Consider the following 20,504-nt stretch of genomic DNA (forward strand, 5'->3'; position numbering starts at 1 on the left):
TCTAGTATGTAGTATTTACAGGATGTGTGTGTGTGTGTGTGTGTGTCTATCTCAACGACAGCTAGGACAACCTCCTCACCAGACACACATTTTACAGACAGATAGCTGTATGTCCTCTTTATGACAAAATTAACCTTCTCAGACTACATATGACTACTCCTTTAAAATTTGCTCATCCTGTGGAAAATATTTAGGCCTATGCCCAAAATGTGTAGGACAATTTGTGAAGTTAATTTTTTTTAATTCTGCACTGTGTGTCTTTATCTGCCAAGCACTCACAGTCTCACGTCAGAATTATACGTTCATCCATGTTTCTAAAACGTCAAATGTTGAAGTGTTTAATTTTAAGTTTAGGCATTAGCTCATCATTTTGAAGGTTAGGGTTAAGTTTAGACATTAACTCAGAATTTCTCAAGGGTAGGCATTAACTCCGAATGGTTAGGGTAAGGGTTATGGTTTGGGATACGCTTACAACAAAATATATCAGAAAAATCTTCCTAACGCTGGAATCGAATGTGCAACCTTTGCAATCAGTAGCAGATGCAGATGCTTATGGGCTCCCGAGTGGCGCAGTGGTCTAAGGCACTGCATCTCAGTGCAAAAGGTGTCACTACAGTCCCTGGTTTGAGTCCAGGCTGTATCACATCCGGCTGTAATAGGGTGGTCCACAATTGGCCCAGCATCGTCCAGGTTTAGCCGGGGTAGGCCGTCATTGTAAATAAGAATTTGTTCTTAACTGACTTGCCTAGTTAAATAAAGGTTAGCTCACTGATGCCCCTAGTGGCCAGTTTCCATGTCACCTCCTGATGTTCTCAGACATGGATGGACTGTCTTGTATCACTGGTGACCTGCCTCGTCATCATTGGAAATACTGTAGAAAGGGCCACATCCTGGCCTACCCATTTCTGTCTGTAACTTCTGTCTGGTGCTACTTTTCACTGAGTCTCCTGACTCAAGCCCTTCTGTTATGATCTAATTTTAGTTTTTAGATGTTCCCTCGATCAATAATTAATCAGACACGATAAATGAAGAATAAACGACTAGCCTTCTGGTAAGCACTGCCTGTGAGAATAGGATAGATGTACAGTAATAAGAATATTCAGGGGGTTGAGGAGAAGGATGGAGCCCCTCGATTACTTCCAGCACTATGTGTGATAGACATACTGTACTGAGCTGGGGATCTTCAGGGGGTTAGGAATAAGGATGTGTGTGTCATGTTTGTTTGTGTGTGTGTGTGTGTGTGTGTGTGTGTGTGTGTGTGTGTGTGTGTGTGTGTGTGTGTGTGTGTGTGTGTGTGTGTGTGTGTGGCCAGAGACTTAGAGACAGACCTAGCTTTAGGGGCTTTTGTGAGGTTGTTAAACATGTTCCTGTTCACTTTTCCAGCTGCGCCTCCTAAATGGTGCATTAAACTCTGGTAAACCCCAAAAGTCACCTGGGAAAACATGAAATGCTCTGAGCGTCAAGTGGGTTCAAGGACAATCCTCTTGCTCTATTCTCTTCTTTCACATTTGTCATTTTTAGGGATACAAAGATAATAGACTCTTATAGATCACCAATAGCCATATATCACTTAAAAAGCATTTTTAAATAGCTTTTTAAACAAAGGGTGTGACCGGTTCGCACTCAAAAATATGTTGCATAAAGCTTACTTAATTTTTTAGATTTTTAGATTATTTTCACTGCATCAGGGATAGCGTACACAGACTTTTCGGATTTGCAGCCCTCTTCAGTGTGTACTGTAGGTACAATTGAAAAAAAAAATCTTAACAGCATTTGTAGGGAACACAGGTGAGTGACCGATGAGCAGCAGGTGCTTCTAATCAGGGTTGTCACTCATCTGCCAATCAGGGATGTGGCTTCTCTGGTCTACCTTAAATTCACTTACGCAAAATAGTTATAGGATAGAACAAATTGCTCCTATAATTAAGAAAATGTTGACCATTAAGCCCCATTTTACAATTTTACGTATCACTAATAGCATATTGCACAATGTTAAATTCAACATGTTACAAACATGTTTGTTTTTTGCTATTAGTGGATGTGAGTCATGCTGTAGCAATGAGTCATACAAATGTTGAATTACAGTACACAATAACTCTATTTTTCTAAACATATGTACTGTAATTTTCCCTGGCCCAGAAAGATTACCCACTGTGGACTAGATGGATAAGGATAATCCGGAAATGGTTTTAGTGTTAATGTTACATCTGGTCACACTGTGTTTGGTAGCCTATAACGACAGGTACTGGACAGATAAAGCCTATTCCTCTGAGAGCACATGAACCCAGCTAGTCTACATTTGCACTATCAAGGACACAGTATCACAGCTTGCTATTAAATTGATGAAGAACCCTGACTACTTATTGAATGTACGCTACAGCTTGGAATGATGCACTTAAAGATGCAGCGTTGCATTTTAAAAGGATAATGAACAACATAAGAGGCTATTCAGACATGTTTTTCAATACATAATGCAAAGTTAATACCACGCCACAGCCTTGAATCAAGACCCTTCTTCCCTATAGAAGACATTGACTAACACCAAGAACACTGAAGAGCAAGATGTGAAAACACACATTGTGGGGATAATAATGTAACATTGAAAGAGGACACTTATTCTGTATTATGGAAAAAGCTTGCTCAAATGCATTTAACATTCATAACGCAAAGTGAGAGGCAGTCAAAGGTGACAACCCACGGGGCGCACACTTCAATTCTATTCCACGTTGGTTCAACGTAATTTCATTGAAATGATATGGAAACAACGTTAATTCAACCAGTGGGAAACCGTTTTATCAAAGCATAGTCTGGTTGTTTGGTGATAAAGAGATATAGGTTGAGGAAAGATAGTAGATTTTACAGTGGGAATAACAGTGATAACTGTTTCTTTGTAGACGACGAGTTCACAATGACTGTTAGAGACTAGACAGCAGAATCTGTTAAAACATACACTATCACATAACGCATCCATCTTATTGGTTGCGGTAACCATCTTAATTGGTAGGACCTCATTGGATGATGGCCCGTGGTATATCTCTGCTACCCTTTGAGCAGAGGCAGATGGGGTGATCTATGTATGTATCCATGTCGTCTCCTCTGTCATGCAAATAAACCATCTTTTCGAGATGTTATCCTGTACACTGTTGTGCTCCTTATTCAAGAGCAATAGAACCCTGCTCCCGGGGATGCAACACGGACCCTCCTCTTAAAGAGAAGATCACGTCTTTTCACCTACCCTGCTGTTCACTGCCTCTGTTTTTCTTCCCTTATTTTTTTTCATGGCAGGAGGTAGTTGCCACGGAAATATGACTTTGACCGATACGCTGCACAAAGGCAGTGAGATATCAATGCTTCACGATGCAAAATTCAAGATGTTTTTCTCTCTGTTCTGTGCATTAGACATGGGACATTGTCATGGTAACAGCTGCCATTTTAAATGTTAAGGATTTCTTCACATTATGCTAGGTATGAATTGCACATAAATATTTCCCATAAGGGAAAAATATAGATGTTCAATCAAATTAAATTGATAAGGTTTTGAAGTGCCAAAACACTGTAATTTATGTTATTTTTTCACTAAAGCTCTCTGCATTGCTGCTATTCTAAATTTTACAGTTGAAATAATCTCAAATATGCTTAAAACACTACATCATTGGCTGCTGCCGAGCCTTCTAAACTATGATGGTTACCAGGGCTACAGCAATATTTTCACAGCCTATTATTTTAACAATAACCACCTAAAGGCCAGTGAGAACTATTTCTCTCTAACAGAGTCTGGTAAATAAAACTTGAATTGACTATTGGCCTTGACGACAGCCTTACACTGACTGACTCTATGCCATGACTGTTAATCTGCCATCACCTGTTGCCAGGTAACGTAACAACGAATGAACGAACACAGTGCCATCACCATCCATTCTTTATGAAGAGATGAGCAATCTGTTTCTCCCTCCTCTCTCCCTTGCTCTCTGGCTCACGGGGGAGTTTCCACTCAAGGTCAGAGACAAGCCTCTTAGCTATCCAGCAGCTATATTCAAAACAAAGTGTATTGTGCAGGTTGACATGCACATGCACCATGTCTTTATGTGTTTGTATACATATGTGGATGTACATCAATGTACTGTATCTGTTGGTGTATAGAACAGATATAGCAGCATGTAAAACATACTGTACCTTACAAAAGCTATTCCTCATAAGTGCATATCATGAATGTTTGTTGTTGTAAGTGGCACCCATTTGGATGTAAAATGCCACCATAGCACACTATGGAGCAACAGAGCTCAACAAATTACAGTGGCAAATCCTACTACCTTAACAGTGATTGCCCTTGTTGCCTGTCACTGTGATTTCGAAACCCCTGTGATTCAATAAGGGAACATTGTTTGGGTTTGACCTGGGCTTGGAATGCGACAGTACCTCACAATAACATTTATTCCCCAAGCTTGCCGATTATCTCCGCATGGTTCTGTCTGTACCATACTGTCATTTCCAAAAAGTTTCAGAGCACAATCTCAGTAAGTTGCTGAAACTATTAGCTGAATTAGCTGTGAATAAGACCCTCTGAAAAGTGGAGCATGAGTCAAAGGTATCCCGCTGCCATGGGGCTGTGAACTCTTTTCACAGAGACAAAGAAAATAAATGACATTGCACAAGACGTCTGCCAAATATCTACTGGAAAACATTTAATTTCATATCACATTTTAAACAATTTATTTCGATTTTATCAGATAGGATAATTTTGCAAAAGTTATTGTTGATTACAAAATATAAACATAATTAATGTGCGCCTTTTGATATGCTTATAAAATGAATGGAAACAAGCTGAACCAGGTGTGTGGAATGGCCACACACACACACACACACACACAACACTTTATTTCTGAGCTCCGTAACATGAGGGATCATTTTTGTTTTGATAAACTTTTACAGCTACAAAGCCAGACATTATTGTGAGATTCCTCTTCTGATCCACTCATTTCCCTAAGAATGCAAACCCTGAAAAATTCAGTCAGGTTGGTAAAATTCATGTCAGCTGATATTCAGAAATGGAGCTATACAGGCCATAAAGACTAAGACTATTTGATACAAAAAGAGAGAATATACTGTACAACAGAATCACAAGTTGCCTCAAAATCAATCCTAACCTTAAAACATTACTGCATCATAAATATGAACTAATCCATTTTAATTGACTCAAATTTAAAACCTATGAAACTTGGTGGACATGGCAGGTACTATAAGCATCCTTTGTATATTAAATAACATTTTACTCCTCTGTGATATGTTTTACAATCACATCTTCAGAGATGTAATTTACTAAAAACAAGTGTTTTGACGTGAGAATAAAATGTATCATATTTTATCTTCAAATGTATTTTTCATATACAGTATGTCACTCCACGTCCTCAAATAAAAAAATGTTCTGCAATTTTTCAGAAATGAAAGCAGCATATTTTTGCCAGTGTTTGCAAAAATGGAGTTCGCTATACTTATTTACAACACTTGGTAATATGATAGTAGTAATACAACAATTGTGTAAATATTTTGTTCTCCATTTCAAACAAAAATAATGTAAAAACATTTTTCTCAATTTTCACGGTGGCATAAAATACCTGCATTTTGGAGGCCAATTTCTCACATTTCAGAAACCAAATATCTCACCGTTGACCTTGTCTGTAGCAGGGCTGCTGGTGTTGTTGTATTAGCTTTGGTCTAATAGGTGTAATGTGCTGTCACGTCTTTAGCTCAGGGGGAATGCATTTCCTTTATCACACAGCATGGAGAAAGCCCAACACGCACGCACACACACACACACACACAGCATGGAGAAAGCCCAACACACACACACACACACACACAGCAGCGGGAGAGCCCAACAAAAACTCCAGTGCAGTGGTTTACAGAGTAATGCGTGTGACAGGTAACTGTAGACCTGTTTCTAAGTCAGTGGAAGTGTTTCATATGAGAACTGACAGTTTTCCAATTGTATTGTGCTCAAACTGGGATGGTTTTTGACAGATGACACAATGGACAAACAGGCTCACGCATACACATGTGTGTGTGTATACACATGTACACACACACACACACACACACACACACACACACACACACACACACACACACACACACACACACACACACACACACACACACACACACACACACACACACGCACGCACACACGCACACACGCACACACACCTTCAATGCTCCTTAGCATAGATTCTACAAGTGTCTGGAACTCTATGGGAGGGATGCAACACCATTCTTCCACGAGAAATTCCATCATTTGGTGTGTTTTGTTGATGGTGGTGGAAAACGCTGTCTCAGGAATCGCTCCAGAATCTCCCATAAAAGTTCAATTGGATTGAGATCTGATGACTGAGACTGATATTATTTAAATAGTTTTCATGCTCAAGCGTTCAGTGACCACTCGTGCCCTGTGGATGGGGGAATTGTCATCCTATGGAGGCATAACCATGTTACTCAAAATAATGGCATGCTTAGCATTTTTATACATGACCCTAAGCATTTTGGGATGTTAATTGCTTAATTAACTCAAGACCACACCTGTGTGGAAGCACCTGCTTTCAATATACCTTGCATCCCTCATTTACTCAAGTGTTTCCATTATTTTGGCAGTTACATACTCACTCAAAATGATATCACGCCTTTTCAGATGTGGATTTGATGAGGCCTCTTGTGTACTTTGTCCTAAACCATAACAGCCATAATCTCCTATAATAGGCTTCAGTGTAGAAGTCTAACATCCTGTTCTGTCTACCATCGCCCTCTCCTTCTCACTCTTTCTGTATCCCTCTCTCCCGCTCTCTCTCTCTCTCTCCTGGTCTCATGTTTCCCCCTGTCTCTCTGTTTCTCTCTCTCTCTTTCCCCCTGTCTCTCTGTTTCTCTCTCTCTCTTTCCCCCCGTCTCTCTGTTTCTGTCTCTCTGTTTCTCTATGAATCTTTCCCCCTGTCTCTCTGTTTCTGTCTCTCTGTTTCTGTCTCTCTGTTTCTCTATGAATCTTTCCCCCTGTCTCTCTGTTTCTGTCTCTGTTTCTGTCTCTCTGTTTCTGTCTCTCTGTTTCTCTATGAATCTTTCCCCCTGTCTCTCTGTTTCTGTCTCTCTGTTTCTGTCTCTCTGTTTCTCTATGAATCTTTCCCCCTGTCTCTGTTTCTGTCTCTCTGTTTCTGTCTCTCTGTTTCTGTCTCTCTGTTTCTCTATGAATCTTTCCCCCTGTCTCTCTGTTTCTGTCTCTCTGTTTCTCTATGAATCTTTCCCCCTGTCTCTCTGTTTCTGTCTCTCTGTTTCTGTCTCTCTGTTTCTCTCTCTCTCTTTCCCCCTGTCTCTCTGTTTCTGTCTCTCTCTTTCCCCGTCTCTCTGTTTCTGTCTCTCTGTTTCTGTCTCTCTCTTTCCCCGTCTCTCTGTTTCTGTCTCTGTTTCTCTATGAATCTTTCCCCCTGTCTCTCTGTTTCTGTCTCTCTCTTTCCCCCCATCTCTCTGTTTCTCTATGAATCTTTCCCCCTGTCTCTCTGTTTCTGTCTCTCTGTTTCTCTCTCTCTCTTTCCCCCCATCTCTCTGTTTCTCTATGAATCTTTCCCCCTGTCTCTCTGTTTCTGTCTCTCTGTTTCTGTCTCTCTGTTTCTCTATGAATCTTTCCCCCCATCTCTCTGTTTCTGTCTCTCTCTTTCCCTGTCTCTCTGTTTCTGTCTCTCTGTTTCTGTCTCTCTGTTTCCGTCTCTCTGTTTCTCTATGAATCTTTCCCCCCGTCTCTCTGTTTCTGTCTCTCTCTTTCCCCGTCTCTCTGTTTCTGTCTCTCTCTTTCCCCCCATCTCTCTGTTTCTGGCTCTGTTTCTCTATGAATCTTTCCCCCCGTCTCTCTGTTTCTGTCTCTCTCTTTCCCCGTCTCTCTGTTTCTGTCTCTCTCTTTCCCCCCATCTCTCTGTTTCTCTATGAATCTTTCCCCCTGTCTCTCTGTTTCTGTCTCTCTCTTTCCCCCCATCTCTCTGTTTCTCTATGAATCTTTCCCCCCGTCTCTCTGTTTCTGTCTCTCTCTTTCCCCGTCTCTCTGTTTCTGTCTCTCTCTTTCCCCCCATCTCTCTGTTTCTCTATGAATCTTTCCCCCCGTCTCTCTGTTTCTGTCTCTCTCTTTCCCCCCATCTCTCTGTTTCTGTCTCTGTTTCTCTATGAATCTTTCCCCCCGTCTCTCTGTTTCTGTCTCTCTCTTTCCCCGTCTCTCTGTTTCTGTCTCTCTCTTTCCCCCCATCTCTCTGTTTCTGTCTCTGTTTCTCTATGAATCTTTCCCCCCGTCTCTCTGTTTCTGTCTCTCTCTTTCCCCGTCTCTCTGTTTCTGTCTCTCTCTTTCCCCCCGTCTCTCTGTTTCTGTCTCTGTTTTTGTCTCTCTGTTTCTCTATGAATCTTTCCCCCTGTCTCTCTGTTTCTGTCTCTCTGTTTCTGTCTCTCTGTTTCTCTATGAATCTTTCCCCCCGTCTCTCTGTTTCTGTCTCTCTGTTTCTGTCTCTCTCTTTTTGTCTCTCTGTTTCTCTATGAATCTTTCCCCCAGTCTCTCTGTTTCTGTCTCTCTGTTTCTGTCTCTCTATGAATCTTTCCCCCTGTCTCTCTGTTTCTGTCTCTCTGTTTCTGTCTCTCTGTTTCTGTCTCTCTGTTTCTGTCTCTGTTTCTCTATGAATCTTTCCCCCGTCTCTCTGTTTCTGTCTCTCTCTTTCCCCGTCTCTCTGTTTCTGTCTCTCTCTTTCCCCCGTCTCTCTGTTTCTGTCTCTGTTTTTGTCTCTCTGTTTCTCTATGAATCTTTCCCCCTGTCTCTCTGTTTCTGTCTCTCTGTTTCTGTCTCTCTGTTTCTCTATGAATCTTTCCCCCCGTCTCTCTGTTTCTGTCTCTCTCTTTTTGTCTCTCTGTTTCTCTATGAATCTTTCCCCCAGTCTCTCTGTTTCTGTCTCTCTATGAATCTTTCCCCCTGTCTCTCTGTTTCTGTCTCTCTGTTTCTGTCTCTCTGTTTCTGTCTCTCTGTTTCTGTCTCTCTGTTTTGTCTCTCTGTTTCTCTATGAATCTTTCCCCCCGTCTCTCTGTTTCTGTCTCTCTGTTTTTGTCTCTCTGTTTCTCTATGAATCTTTCCCCCTGTCTCTCTGTTTGTCTCTCTGTTTCTCTATGAATCTTTCCCCCTGTCTCTCTGTTTCTCTATGAATCTTTCCCCCTGTCTCTCTATTTCTGTCTCTCTGTTTTTGTCTCTGTTTCTCTATGAATCTTTCCCCCTGTCTCTCTGTTTCTCTATGAATCTTTCCCCCTGTCTCTCTGTTTCTCTATGAATCTTTCCCCCTGTCTCTCTGTTTCTGTCTCTCTGTTTCTCTATGAATCTTTCCCCCTGTCTCTCTGTTTCTCTATGAATCTTTCCCCCTGTCTCTCTGTTTCTCTATGAATCTTTCCCCCTGTCTCTCTGTTTCTGTCTCTCTGTTTCTCTATGAATCTTTCCCCCTGTCTCTCTGTTTCTCTATGAATCTTTCCCCCGTCTCTCTGTTTCTGTCTCTCTGTTTTTGTCTCTCTGTTTCTCTATGAATCTTTCCCCCAGTCTCTCTGTTTCTCTATGAATCTTTCCCCCTGTCTCTCTGTTTCTGTCTCTCTCTCTCTCTTTCTCCCTGTCTCACATGTTTCTCTCTTTTAGAATGTCTATAGCCTTGGTCACAGTATTGTTGAAGCAGCAATATACAATTCAAATGAACAAAAGCTACTTCATAAAAGCTGTGCATGAGCGGAGGATGAAGTAACACCAAGACACATAACATTCACATAACTCAACACTATTCTTAGGTTACCGGGCATAGAAACAGGCTGGGTATGATTCAATAATGTTATAATTACTTAATGACGTTTCCTTTAATCAGTAGGACAGAGCGTGGGAGCTGGATTTTGTCCAGACCATGCATTTCTTTGTTCAATCAGATAGAAAATAATAATGCCAATCCAATAGCCCCAATACAATCCAATCCAATAGCCCCAATACAATCCAATCCAATAGCCCCAATACAATCCAATACCCCTAATACAATCCAATAGCCCCAATACAATCCAATAGCCCCAATACAATCCACTACCCCCATTACAATCCAATAGCCCCAATACAATCCAATACCCCTAATACAATACAATAGCCCCAATACAATCCAATAGCCCCAATACAATCCACTACCCCCATTACAATCCAATAGCCCCAATACAATCCAATAGCCCCAATACAATCCAATAGCCCCAATACAATCCAATACCCCTAATACAATACAATAGCCCCAATACAATCCAATAGCCCCAATACAATCCAATGGCCGAATACCACCAATACAATCCAATAGCCCAATACCACCAATACAATACAATACCCCCAATGAAATCCAATAACCCCCAATGAAATCCAATAGCCCAATACAATCCAATACAATCCAATACAATCCAATACCCCCAGTACATATGCAATTTGTAATGCAGAATACGCCACATACAGATGCTCTTTATCTTTCTGCTGCAGAGTGAAATGTAGAGGAATGTAAGCTGTGCATTTACAGGGGCCCTGAGGAAATATAATACTCCTGCTTTGTGGATGTACTAATGTAATTATGCATAGTTCCCGCTTTGGCTCAAGATTGCTATCCCCCACTAACATAAACATTTGTCCGCAAGAACACCTTTTCAGTCTAATATGACCCCCCCCCCAGTAAAACCAGGGTGAAATGGTAAAATCTGATTTTTTTGGTAACACAATTAGGGTGCACACGCAGATGCACACACACACACCACATTTTGGAATACAGGGTCTGTGATCTGAGTTTCAATGAAACATCTTTTTTGATGTATCTGGAAGGTGGACATTAAATAATGTCCAAATCACCAGCGGGTACAACATCAAACAGAAACTAATGAAAACACTGTAATGTCTGCTCGGACTCCGGCTTATTGTGCCTTCATTTGCGACCGGGCTCTGTGGACACAGCTACAGGACTGTCTGATTATAGATTAAAGATGGGTTGATTAGTCCAGTACTTTCATCTCTACCAAACTTCGACAACTTCTCATTTGCTACACGAATAGGGTCATCATTAATATGCTGTATCATAGTCTAACCCAAAGTAATGCCCAGTTGGAAAGCTTGATGGCTAGGAAGGTGAATGGTGACATTGAGGATGCGTGTTCTTTTATCAATGGCAGGTGGCTGTGTTCCAATAGGGAATGAAGCTGCTCCCTAACCCCTCCCCCTCCTCAGAGTATATTATAGTATTATCCCGCCTCCTACTCATCATGGGGAAAGAACATGATCACCAGTATATTGGATGGTATTACAATGCACTTCTCTTGAAGATGATAAGGCAAGAAAGCTAATATAACAGACAGATTACTTAGCGATAATGAACCAATATATATGCATCGTGCAACAACAAAATTACCTAAAGTCTTGGGAGAGAAGCGAGGCCCATATTTTTCATTCATCATTATTTTTGCCTGAGCTACGAACACATATAGAGGATTCTGACACAAAATAGACACCGTCACATCTTGGACCCTGTCATGTTGTTACTGGTGTTAGAAAGGGGGATTTGATTGTGTGCTTGAACTTATGGATACCATTTCTGTCTCTGTATATAGTATGAAGGAAGTTAGAGGCAGTTTCGCAAGCCAACTAGCTAGCATTAGCACAATGACTGGACGTCTATGGGTATCTGCTAGCACGTTAGCAGATACCCATAGACTTCGTGTCATTGCTCTAACGGTAGTTACCAATTGCGCTAGTAAGCAACTTCAAACCGCACGCAGAGAAATAAAAATGGTATCCACAAGTTCATCTGACTCTGGGGAAGTAGATAAAGGGCTTCATTGCCAAAATCCTGAAGTATCCCTTTAAGAGGTAGCTTTATCGTAAACATCTAAATCAGTGGCACACAATCAAATCCCCCTTTCTAACACCAGTAACAACATGACAGGGTCCAAGATGTAACGGTGTCTATTTTGTGTCAGAATCCTCTATATGTGTTCGTAGCTCAGGAAAAAATAATGAAAAATATGGGCCTCCCTTCTCTCCAAAGACTTTAGGGGTTGTTTTTTGAGAAATCCTGACGTATCCTTTTAAGACAAGACAAGATCCACTCCTTTCCAACTGAACTGCGAGTCCGAGAGAGCCTGCTTGTACTGTATTTATGGTCCTGGTCCCTGGTCATCAGCTTTGCGTTTCATCTGATTTTCATTACAACTGAAGTGAACGCAAAGCCAAGTTTCCAAATAATATAACAGACCGGTTCAGTGTCTCCCGGCCGGGGCCTGTTGGATCTGGATAGCTCTGTGTAAACGGAGAGGCTGACATTCAAACACCGCGGCAGGGAGCCACGGTGGGCTTAGCAGCTCTGCTCCTCTCTGCCCTGCCTTGGCCACGGCCCCCGCTCCTCTCTGCAATGCCTTGGCCACGGCCCCCGCTCCTCTCTGCCCTGCCTTGGCCACGGCCCCCGCTCCTCTCTGCCCTGCCTTGGCCACGGCCCCCGCTCCTCTCTGCCCTGCCTTGGCCACGGCCCCCGCTCCTCTCTGCCCTGCCTTGGCCACGGCCCCCGCTCCTCTCTGCCCTGCCTTGGCCACGGCCCCCGCTCCTCTCTGCAATGCCTTGGCCACGGCCCCCGCTCCTCTCTGCCCTGCCTTGGCCACGGCCCCCGCTCCTCTCTGCCCTGCCTTGGCCACGGCCCCCGCTCCTCTCTGCCCTGCCTTGGCCACGGCCCCCGCTCCTCTCTGCCCCGCCTTGGCCACGGCCCCCGCTCCTCTCTGCCCTGCCTTGGCCACGGCCCCCGCTCCTCTCTGCCCTGCCTTGGCCACGGCCCCCGCTCCTCTCTGCCCTGCCTTGGCCACGGCCCCCGCTCCTCTCTGCCCTGCCTTGGCCACGGCCCCCGCTCCTCTCTCTCACTCCAACGTCTGACAGAGAATTGGCATCTCACATGGTCTAATGAAGTGTATGTCACAGTTAAATGCAGAACTGAGCAGACGTACGTTGTCTACTAAGAACAGCTGGGTGGTCAGCTTCAAGCAGGACCTACGGGCTGGAAGACCTTACTAGGCAATAATATTTGAATGAACGTTATTGAGCAGGATCAATCAGATAACTCTCCTGTTGACATTTCTTTCCATGACTACAGGTCTAAACAGAAGCTTAGCTCTCATCTTGCTCCATGTCTGGACATGAAAGAAAAGTAACAGTGAGCCATTGCAAACAAGAAAAAATCTCACATTTATTTGATATCAAACAAGAGTTGAATTTTTATATCAGCTGACAATGGGCACTTACAAAATAAATGAACTTAATCTAAACCGTGCTGAAAGTCGCACTACCCAAACATTTTTATTTTTCAAATTTTCAATAATTCTGTTAATAAATTAATGTCAAAGGCGAAAATATGCTCGTAATATGCTTGAAATATCGCATTGACACAAATGTTTTTATTTTCTTTCAAGTGAAATAAATTACACAAGGATCCAATTCACTCCAAATCTGTGCATGGCATGGTGTTAACAACAAATATTACTGCCAAAACTCTTCATTCATGAAAGCAAAAAGCACTTCACAAGCGGAGATGTGAGTATTGTTTCTTATGAGATTTTCAAAAAAGTATATATATTTTATGTTCAAACATACTACAACGTGTCAAGTGAGAGGAAAAAAGACATTTGCACCGTTTGAGCAACCTGTTTTGAGGACAATCTCCTCAACATTGAAAGGTTGTATAATTGGTTGCCACAACATCTTTTTTTTTTTGTTACACTGTAGTACAGCAAAATATATTTTATTTAGCTGTTACTCTGACAACAGTTAAATGTGCAATAGAGAAAATATAATGCCTGAGTCTGAATTAGTGGTTCTTCATTTGACATTCCTCAATGTGGAGTGAAATGACTCTAGGTTCTGGAGTGGAATGACTCAACAGATCCTCATACTGGAAACCCCTCCAGGAAGACTTCCCCAGTGTTCCTAAAGTTCTAAACCTGGAGTTTGAAACCATATTTATTTTCTTCTTCCATATAATACAAATGCAAGCTGGACAGGGATGGCGCCAGACAGACAGGGATGGCGCCAGACAGACAGGGATGGCGCCAGACAGACTACTCTCTGACACATTGAGTAGTCTGTGCATTTCCTTCTCTGTAGTCCCACAGCAGAGCGGAGCAGTTCTTGTCCAAAGGACATTTGTATGTGACCGAGTGTATGTGTGAATAAGCCATCCATCTCCTACCTACCAGCCACAAACATTTCACTTCTTGCTCTGACGGGTCATTGGGAGTGCAGAGGAGGACCAGGAGGAGGACCGGTGAGGGCTGGCAATAGTCTTGACATCAACCAAAGCCCACACACACATACATATGTTCAAACCTGTGCAAAAACACCAGAGAGGTGCTTCCTCTCCTTCCTCCATCCACCTGCTCAGAGGCTGGTAATGAGCTGCATCTGTCCATCCTGGGGGCCCTGTCCCTCAGGTTCACAGTCCTCAGCGCTGGGGGGCACAATGCACCCATCGCTGGTGCCCCGGTGTATGTGGTAGTAAGACAGGGGCTGGGGCCCATCGACCAGCTCAGGCATGCTCTTATGGTACAGGTCCTCCCCCTCACTCCTGGGGGAAGGGGACAGGTCGTCGGCTTCATCGGGGGGGTAGGGTGAAGCCGAGGGGGAGTCTCTCAGGTTGGGCATGCTGGTGTACTGGGAGTCCCCGTCCTCCATCGCCCCCACTGTCTTTGAGCCGTGGCCCCCAGGCCCCTCCACAGCCCTCCTGGGGGCCTTGTGGGCGCTGTAGAGCAGGGAGTGAGTCCTCTGGGGTAGGAGGGGGGCCTCTAACACCTCCTTATGGTGGGGGTGCAGCAGCAACTCCAGGGTAGGGTGACCTCCTCCAATTACCCCAACTATACTACCTCTCTGGGGGGACGAAGCCTCAGCACGGTCGTTCACTATGGCATCATCCTCGCTGCCGCTGCCGCTTCCACCCCCACCATCCCTATCCCTGTCCCCAGTCACCCTGGTTTGGGGAGGGGCCCGGTCCCTGTCCCTCTCCCTGCTATCCCGGTGGGGGTTGTGGCCCTTAGGGGGCCCGCGGGGCCTCAAGTTGTTGTGAACCAGCTCAGAGATGATCATCTTCTCGAAGGCAGCGTCGTCCAGGCTGAGGCCCCCCAGGTCCCCTGGGCCGCAGACCACACCCCCGACCACACCCCCGCCCACAACGTCCTCATAGTCATCGTCATGGTCACGCAGGGAGTAGCAGTTGTTAAAGTTTCCGTTGAGGGGGAGGGTGTCCATGGCACTGATGTCCTTGCTGTGGGTCAGAGAGTGCTGCCCTGCAACGAGAGGTACGACACCTGGATTAGATATCACTAAAGCACGGTTTATAAATCAATATTAAATTACAAATCAATACAATACAGTTTGATACTGCTCAGGACACTTCACTGTTAAGTGTTTTCAATAGTTGCTAACTCGATTTTTATGTTCAAATTTTCATATTTATACATAATATACAGTTCAAGAGGTTCAAATTTGAAATCATTATCTATCATGTCTGTTTCCATTTTGCATCATCATGTCTGACATTATCATAGCCAATACTGAAGTTATCCTGAACAATATTCGACAAATGAGAGAAAAAAGAAAGAAACATTACACATCCAGCAACAACACACTGATAATGTAGCTAGCCAGGTAGCAACAACATAGCAAGATCAACATATCATAGCACAGGTTATGAGAGAAAGAAATACTGTGGGGGAGGTGGAGGTAGAAAAGAGACAATGAATAAAACGTTCATTCCAGCCTTAAAATAAAATAAAAAAGAAGGAGTAATGTGGAACACAGACGCAGGGCCACCTTGTTCACCCACTGGGGCCACACAAGCACAGACCCCCCCCCCCCCATACACACACACACAACCACGACACAGGCACGGTGCAATGACTCACTTTGCCACCACTCACATCAAGTGTGTCTGCTCAGGCTATCTGGCCTAAGAACTGCTGATATGCAACAAAAAAAGTAAAACATATGCTTTTTATTGCGGCATAAAAAACAAGAAAATCACTGAAATAAGACAAAAGAGGAAGGAGGCCTGGATTCAGTCGGCCCCGCTCAGATTTGGGTCCCCTTAAAAAGTTAACGATTTAACTCGAATTTACAGATTCATCTGAAAAAAATGTGAAACATTTGAGAAAGCTCTAGAGAAATAATCCTGAGAACAACTGAATCCAGGACTTGGCAGGTGGAGGGGTTTCAGCAGCAAGCAATCACAGCCTCTTTACAGTCTAAAATGGCAGGTACACTATCATATCATTACTATCTATCTCTCTCTCTCTGCTTAGAATGTGATTGAGGGATGATTTGATTTAACAGGTTTCTATCTATCTACTTCTCCCAGATGGGAAGGAAATACTTTGTACACAATAGATCACATTGATAACCTCTTGTGAAGCTCAAAGATTGGCTAGAAGAATGTCGGCAGAAGATGAAGAAGACTTGGAATAGGAGGATCAGTCTAAATGAGTAAGGGAAGAGGATGAAAAAAAGAGCCGTATTTTGGCAGTTAGTGACTGCCTCGCTTCAAGCTCCGCGAAAGGGGGGAGATTGAAGTTTTAGATTTCAGTTAAATGAGTCTGAATAGACCTGACTGTGAGATGGAGGAATAAAATTGGAGCTGGGCTGTGACACACACTGCCGTGGAGATAAGGACCGTCTCTTTCTCTCTTTAGTAGGGAGAAAAGAGTGTAAAAACAGACATCAAAGATTTTTTTTAAAGAGTGAAAGGAGGGAACAGGGAGGGAGGGGTGGGGGAGGAGTGTGAGGGCAAAGAAAGGGAGTTCGAAAAAAAGAGACAGAAATGGCGTGAAAACAGCCCCACTGCAGGATTTGCATTTGTTTAAGCACGGAGAGTCATTTTAACGCAGACAGATATTCTACAGGGAGAGGGGTAAGTGATGTGAACAGAATTTAACTGGACACTGCCAGAGCCAGACATCTGCATTCTGGGAAAGATTCCAACGGAGATTCGCCCAAGACGTTCTCTTTACCGTTACTGCAGCAAATGAACATCTGCACTGTATTACCTTTGTATTAATACACTTCATAGAAGCTATGTTGATCCTTCAGGATGGGGAGGATCATCTATAACGACTACAGCAGAACACATTAGGAATAAGCTAACATTTTCAACTTGAGCCTCTTCAATACTTTACACTTTTTTATTTATTTTCTATTTCACCTTTATTTAACCAGGTAGGCCAGTTGAGAACAAGTTCTCATTTAGAACTGCGACCTGGCCAAGATAAAGCAAAGCAGTGCGACACAAACAACAACACAGAGTTACACATGGAATAGACAAACATACAGTCAATAACACAATAGAAAAATCTGTATACAGTGTGTGCAAATGTAGTAAGGAGGTAAGGCAATAAATAGGCCATAGTGGCAAAGTAATTACAATGTAGCAATTAACACTGGTGTGATAGATGAGGATGTGCAAGTAGAAATGCTGGTAGAAATGCTGGTGTACAAATGAGCAAAAAAACCTTCACCCAAATCCAGACAGCTGATGTTCTGATAGAGCTGCAAAATCTGGACCTCTATTAATCAGCTGGTCTAGACAATCTGGACCCTCTCTTCCTAAAATGATCTGCCGCCATTGTTGCAACCTCTACTACTAGTCTGTTCAACCTCTCATATCGTCTGAGATTCCTAAATATTGGAAACCTGCCGCGGTCATCCCCCTCTTCAAAGAGGGAAACACTCTAAATCCAAACTGTTACAGACCTATATCCATCCTGCCCTGACTTTCTAATGTCTTCGAAAGCCAAGTGAACAAGCAGATCACCGACCATTTCGAATCCCACCGTACTTTCTTCGCTATGCATTCTGGTTTCCGAGCAGGTCACAGGTGCACCTCAGCCACGCTCAAGGTCCTAAACAATATCATAACAGCCATTGATAAAATACAGTACTGTGCAGCCGTCTTCATCGACCTGGCCAAGGCTTTCGACTCGGTCAATCGCCGCATTCTTATCGGCAGACTCAACAGCCTTGGTTTCTCTAATGACTGCCTCGCCTGGTTCACTAACTACTTCTCAGATAGAGTTCAGTGTGTCAAATCGGAGGGCCTGTTGTCCGGACCTCTGGCAGTCTCTATGGGGGTGCCACAGGGTTCAATTCTCGGGCTGACTCTTTTCTCTGTATATATCAATGATGTCACTCTTGCTGCCTCCTTCACTCATGCTGCCAAACATACCCTTGTAAAACTGAATATCCTACCGATCCTTGACTTCGGCGATGTAATTGACAAAAAAGGCTCCAACACTCTACTCAGCAAATTGGATGCAGTCTATCACAGTCCCATCCGTTTTGTCACCAAAGCCCCATATACTACCTACCACTGCGACCTGTATGCTCTCGTTGGCTGGGCCTCGCTACATATTCGTCGCCAAAACCACTGGCTCCAGGTCATCTATAAGTCTTTGCTAGGTAAAGCGCCGCCTTATCTCAGCTCACTGGTCACCATAGCAACACCCACCCGTAGCACGAGCTCCAGCAGGTATATTTCACTGGTCATCCCCAAAGCCAACACCTACTTTGGCCGCCTTTCCTTCCAGTTCCCTGCTGCCAATGACTGGAACGAATTGCAAAAATCACTGAAGTTGGAGACTTACATCTCCCTCTCTAACTTTAAGCGTCAGCTGTCAGAGCAGCTTACCGATCGCTGGGTGATTCACCATTATATACCTAGGCCTGGGAATTGCCAGGGACTTCACAATACGATATTATCACGATACTTAGGTGCCGATACGATATGCATTGCGATTCTCACGATTCTATATGTATTGCAATTTCATACTGCGATTTCATTGCTAATCGATATTCCAAACATATTCCTCCCCGTATGTCTGCTGCAGAGGGACCAGAGAGACATGAGAAAACACGTTCTGATCAGTTCTGCTGCAGGTACAGCCAAGTAGCACAAAAATAATACTGCAATATTGTCAAAATGATACGATGCAACATATCGTCAAAAATCATTTCCCGATATGTAACTGTATACATTCCCCCCCATCACCACATATAACACTACTTGACATCTGTCTGTTAGGAAGTTACACCCAAACCAGTCAACATCTATTGAGGTCCATTCCTAAGTGTTTCATGTCTTTCAACTATTAGTCATTAATAATGTTTGAGTGCTTTCATTTTCTTTAACTGTGAGTCATTAATGATAGTATCTGTTGTGTTTGAGGATGCAGGTATGTGGACTATCTCCCTTATGATTGGCTGTGTCTTTCATGTATTTCCATGATTCAGCCAGGCCTGTAGAGAGGCCTGTAGAGAGGCCTGTAGAGAGGCCTGTAGAGAGGCCTGTAGAGAGGCCTGTAGAGAGGCCTGTAGAGAGGCCTGTAGAGAGGCCTGTAGAGAGGCCTGTAGAAAGGCCTGTAGAAAGGCCTGTAGAGAGGCCTGTAGAGAAGCCTGTAGAGGCCTGTAGAGAGGCCTGTAGAGAGGCCTGTAGAAAGGCCTGTAGAGAGGCCTGTAGAGAAGCCTGTAGAGAGGCCTGTAGAGAGGGCTGATGATGTGCTTTGGCATGTCATGGGATGATCACACTGACGCTTACAATAACCTGTTAATTAGACTCTGTCACTGTTAATTTATTACCATCGCTCAACTAGAATAAGTTATCTTATACTGTAATTACCTATGATGACTGTGAATTTTAATGTCTCAAAAGCATTGTTTGCTTTGCACGTGGCGTGGCGCTATTTGTAGATTTTAGATACATTTGTGGTGTTTTGATTATGGTCATTGGTGTATTGATTGTAATGAAATAGCAACGATATCATGAAATGTCTGATTTCTGTGACAATCTGTTCATGGTAGGTTCCGAACTCTTTCCAACCTCCAGAGAAAAAGGCAGATGATTTGCCTTAAGTGTTCTCAGTGTGAAGCGAGCGAAATTGGAGACCTGCCAAATCCGAGCGAACAACTACAGTTTCTGTATGTTCTCCTGTATCCTTCTCTTCCCTCCCTCCACACATTCATCCTGGTGCTGCTTCCTTCCCTTCCATCCTCTCCTCTTTCATCATCAAATGCCTCTGCATATCTGAGGGGTATAATTCTGCCTGCACTGCGTCTTGTACTCCTGTGTTTTTTTATTGGGCTTCCTCCTTTAGTCTGATAGAGAGCGTATCTGGTTCACGCTACACAGACACTGACAAAATTCAAATCAAACAGGGATCAGGGTTTGTAGTCAAGACATTCTTTTTTTATAATGCCATTGAACCTGCTATAAATGTAGCATCAACAGGTGTAGGAGGAGAATGGTAAATAATAAGATATAATATATAAACGGAATAAATGCATCTGATTTCCAATAAATGACTGTTGGAGTAGTCTTGATAAGATAGCACTGACCTTTCTCAACCGCATCTGGTTGGGTGTTACAAAGCACAGCTTGTATACTAGA

The 20,504-nt window shown here is 43.4% G+C and overlaps 1 protein-coding gene across 13 annotated transcripts in view; it reads right to left on the reverse strand.

Annotated features, from left to right (window-relative positions):
- Positions 1–13,239: 13,239 nt before the first annotated feature.
- The window catches only part of LOC109875133 (adhesion G protein-coupled receptor L2), a 127,340-nt gene continuing 120,075 nt past the window's right edge, over positions 13,240–20,504 (reverse strand). For 10 of the 13 annotated variants that reach the window (XM_020467348.2, XM_031810349.1, XM_031810355.1 and 7 more), the window contains one exon: positions 13,240–15,357. In XM_020467348.2, coding sequence (XP_020322937.1) covers positions 14,456–15,357 — 902 coding nt within the window. In that variant the 3' untranslated portion in view covers positions 13,240–14,455. Of the gene's footprint in view, positions 15,358–15,975; positions 16,030–20,504 lie in introns of all 13 variants that reach the window. The other 3 variants (XR_004206370.1, XM_031810353.1, XR_004206369.1) reach the window with 3 other exon arrangements.

The sequence above is a fragment of the Oncorhynchus kisutch genome, linkage group LG30 (genome assembly GCF_002021735.2).
Source record: "Oncorhynchus kisutch isolate 150728-3 linkage group LG30, Okis_V2, whole genome shotgun sequence".
Lineage (NCBI taxonomy): Eukaryota > Metazoa > Chordata > Actinopteri > Salmoniformes > Salmonidae > Oncorhynchus > Oncorhynchus kisutch.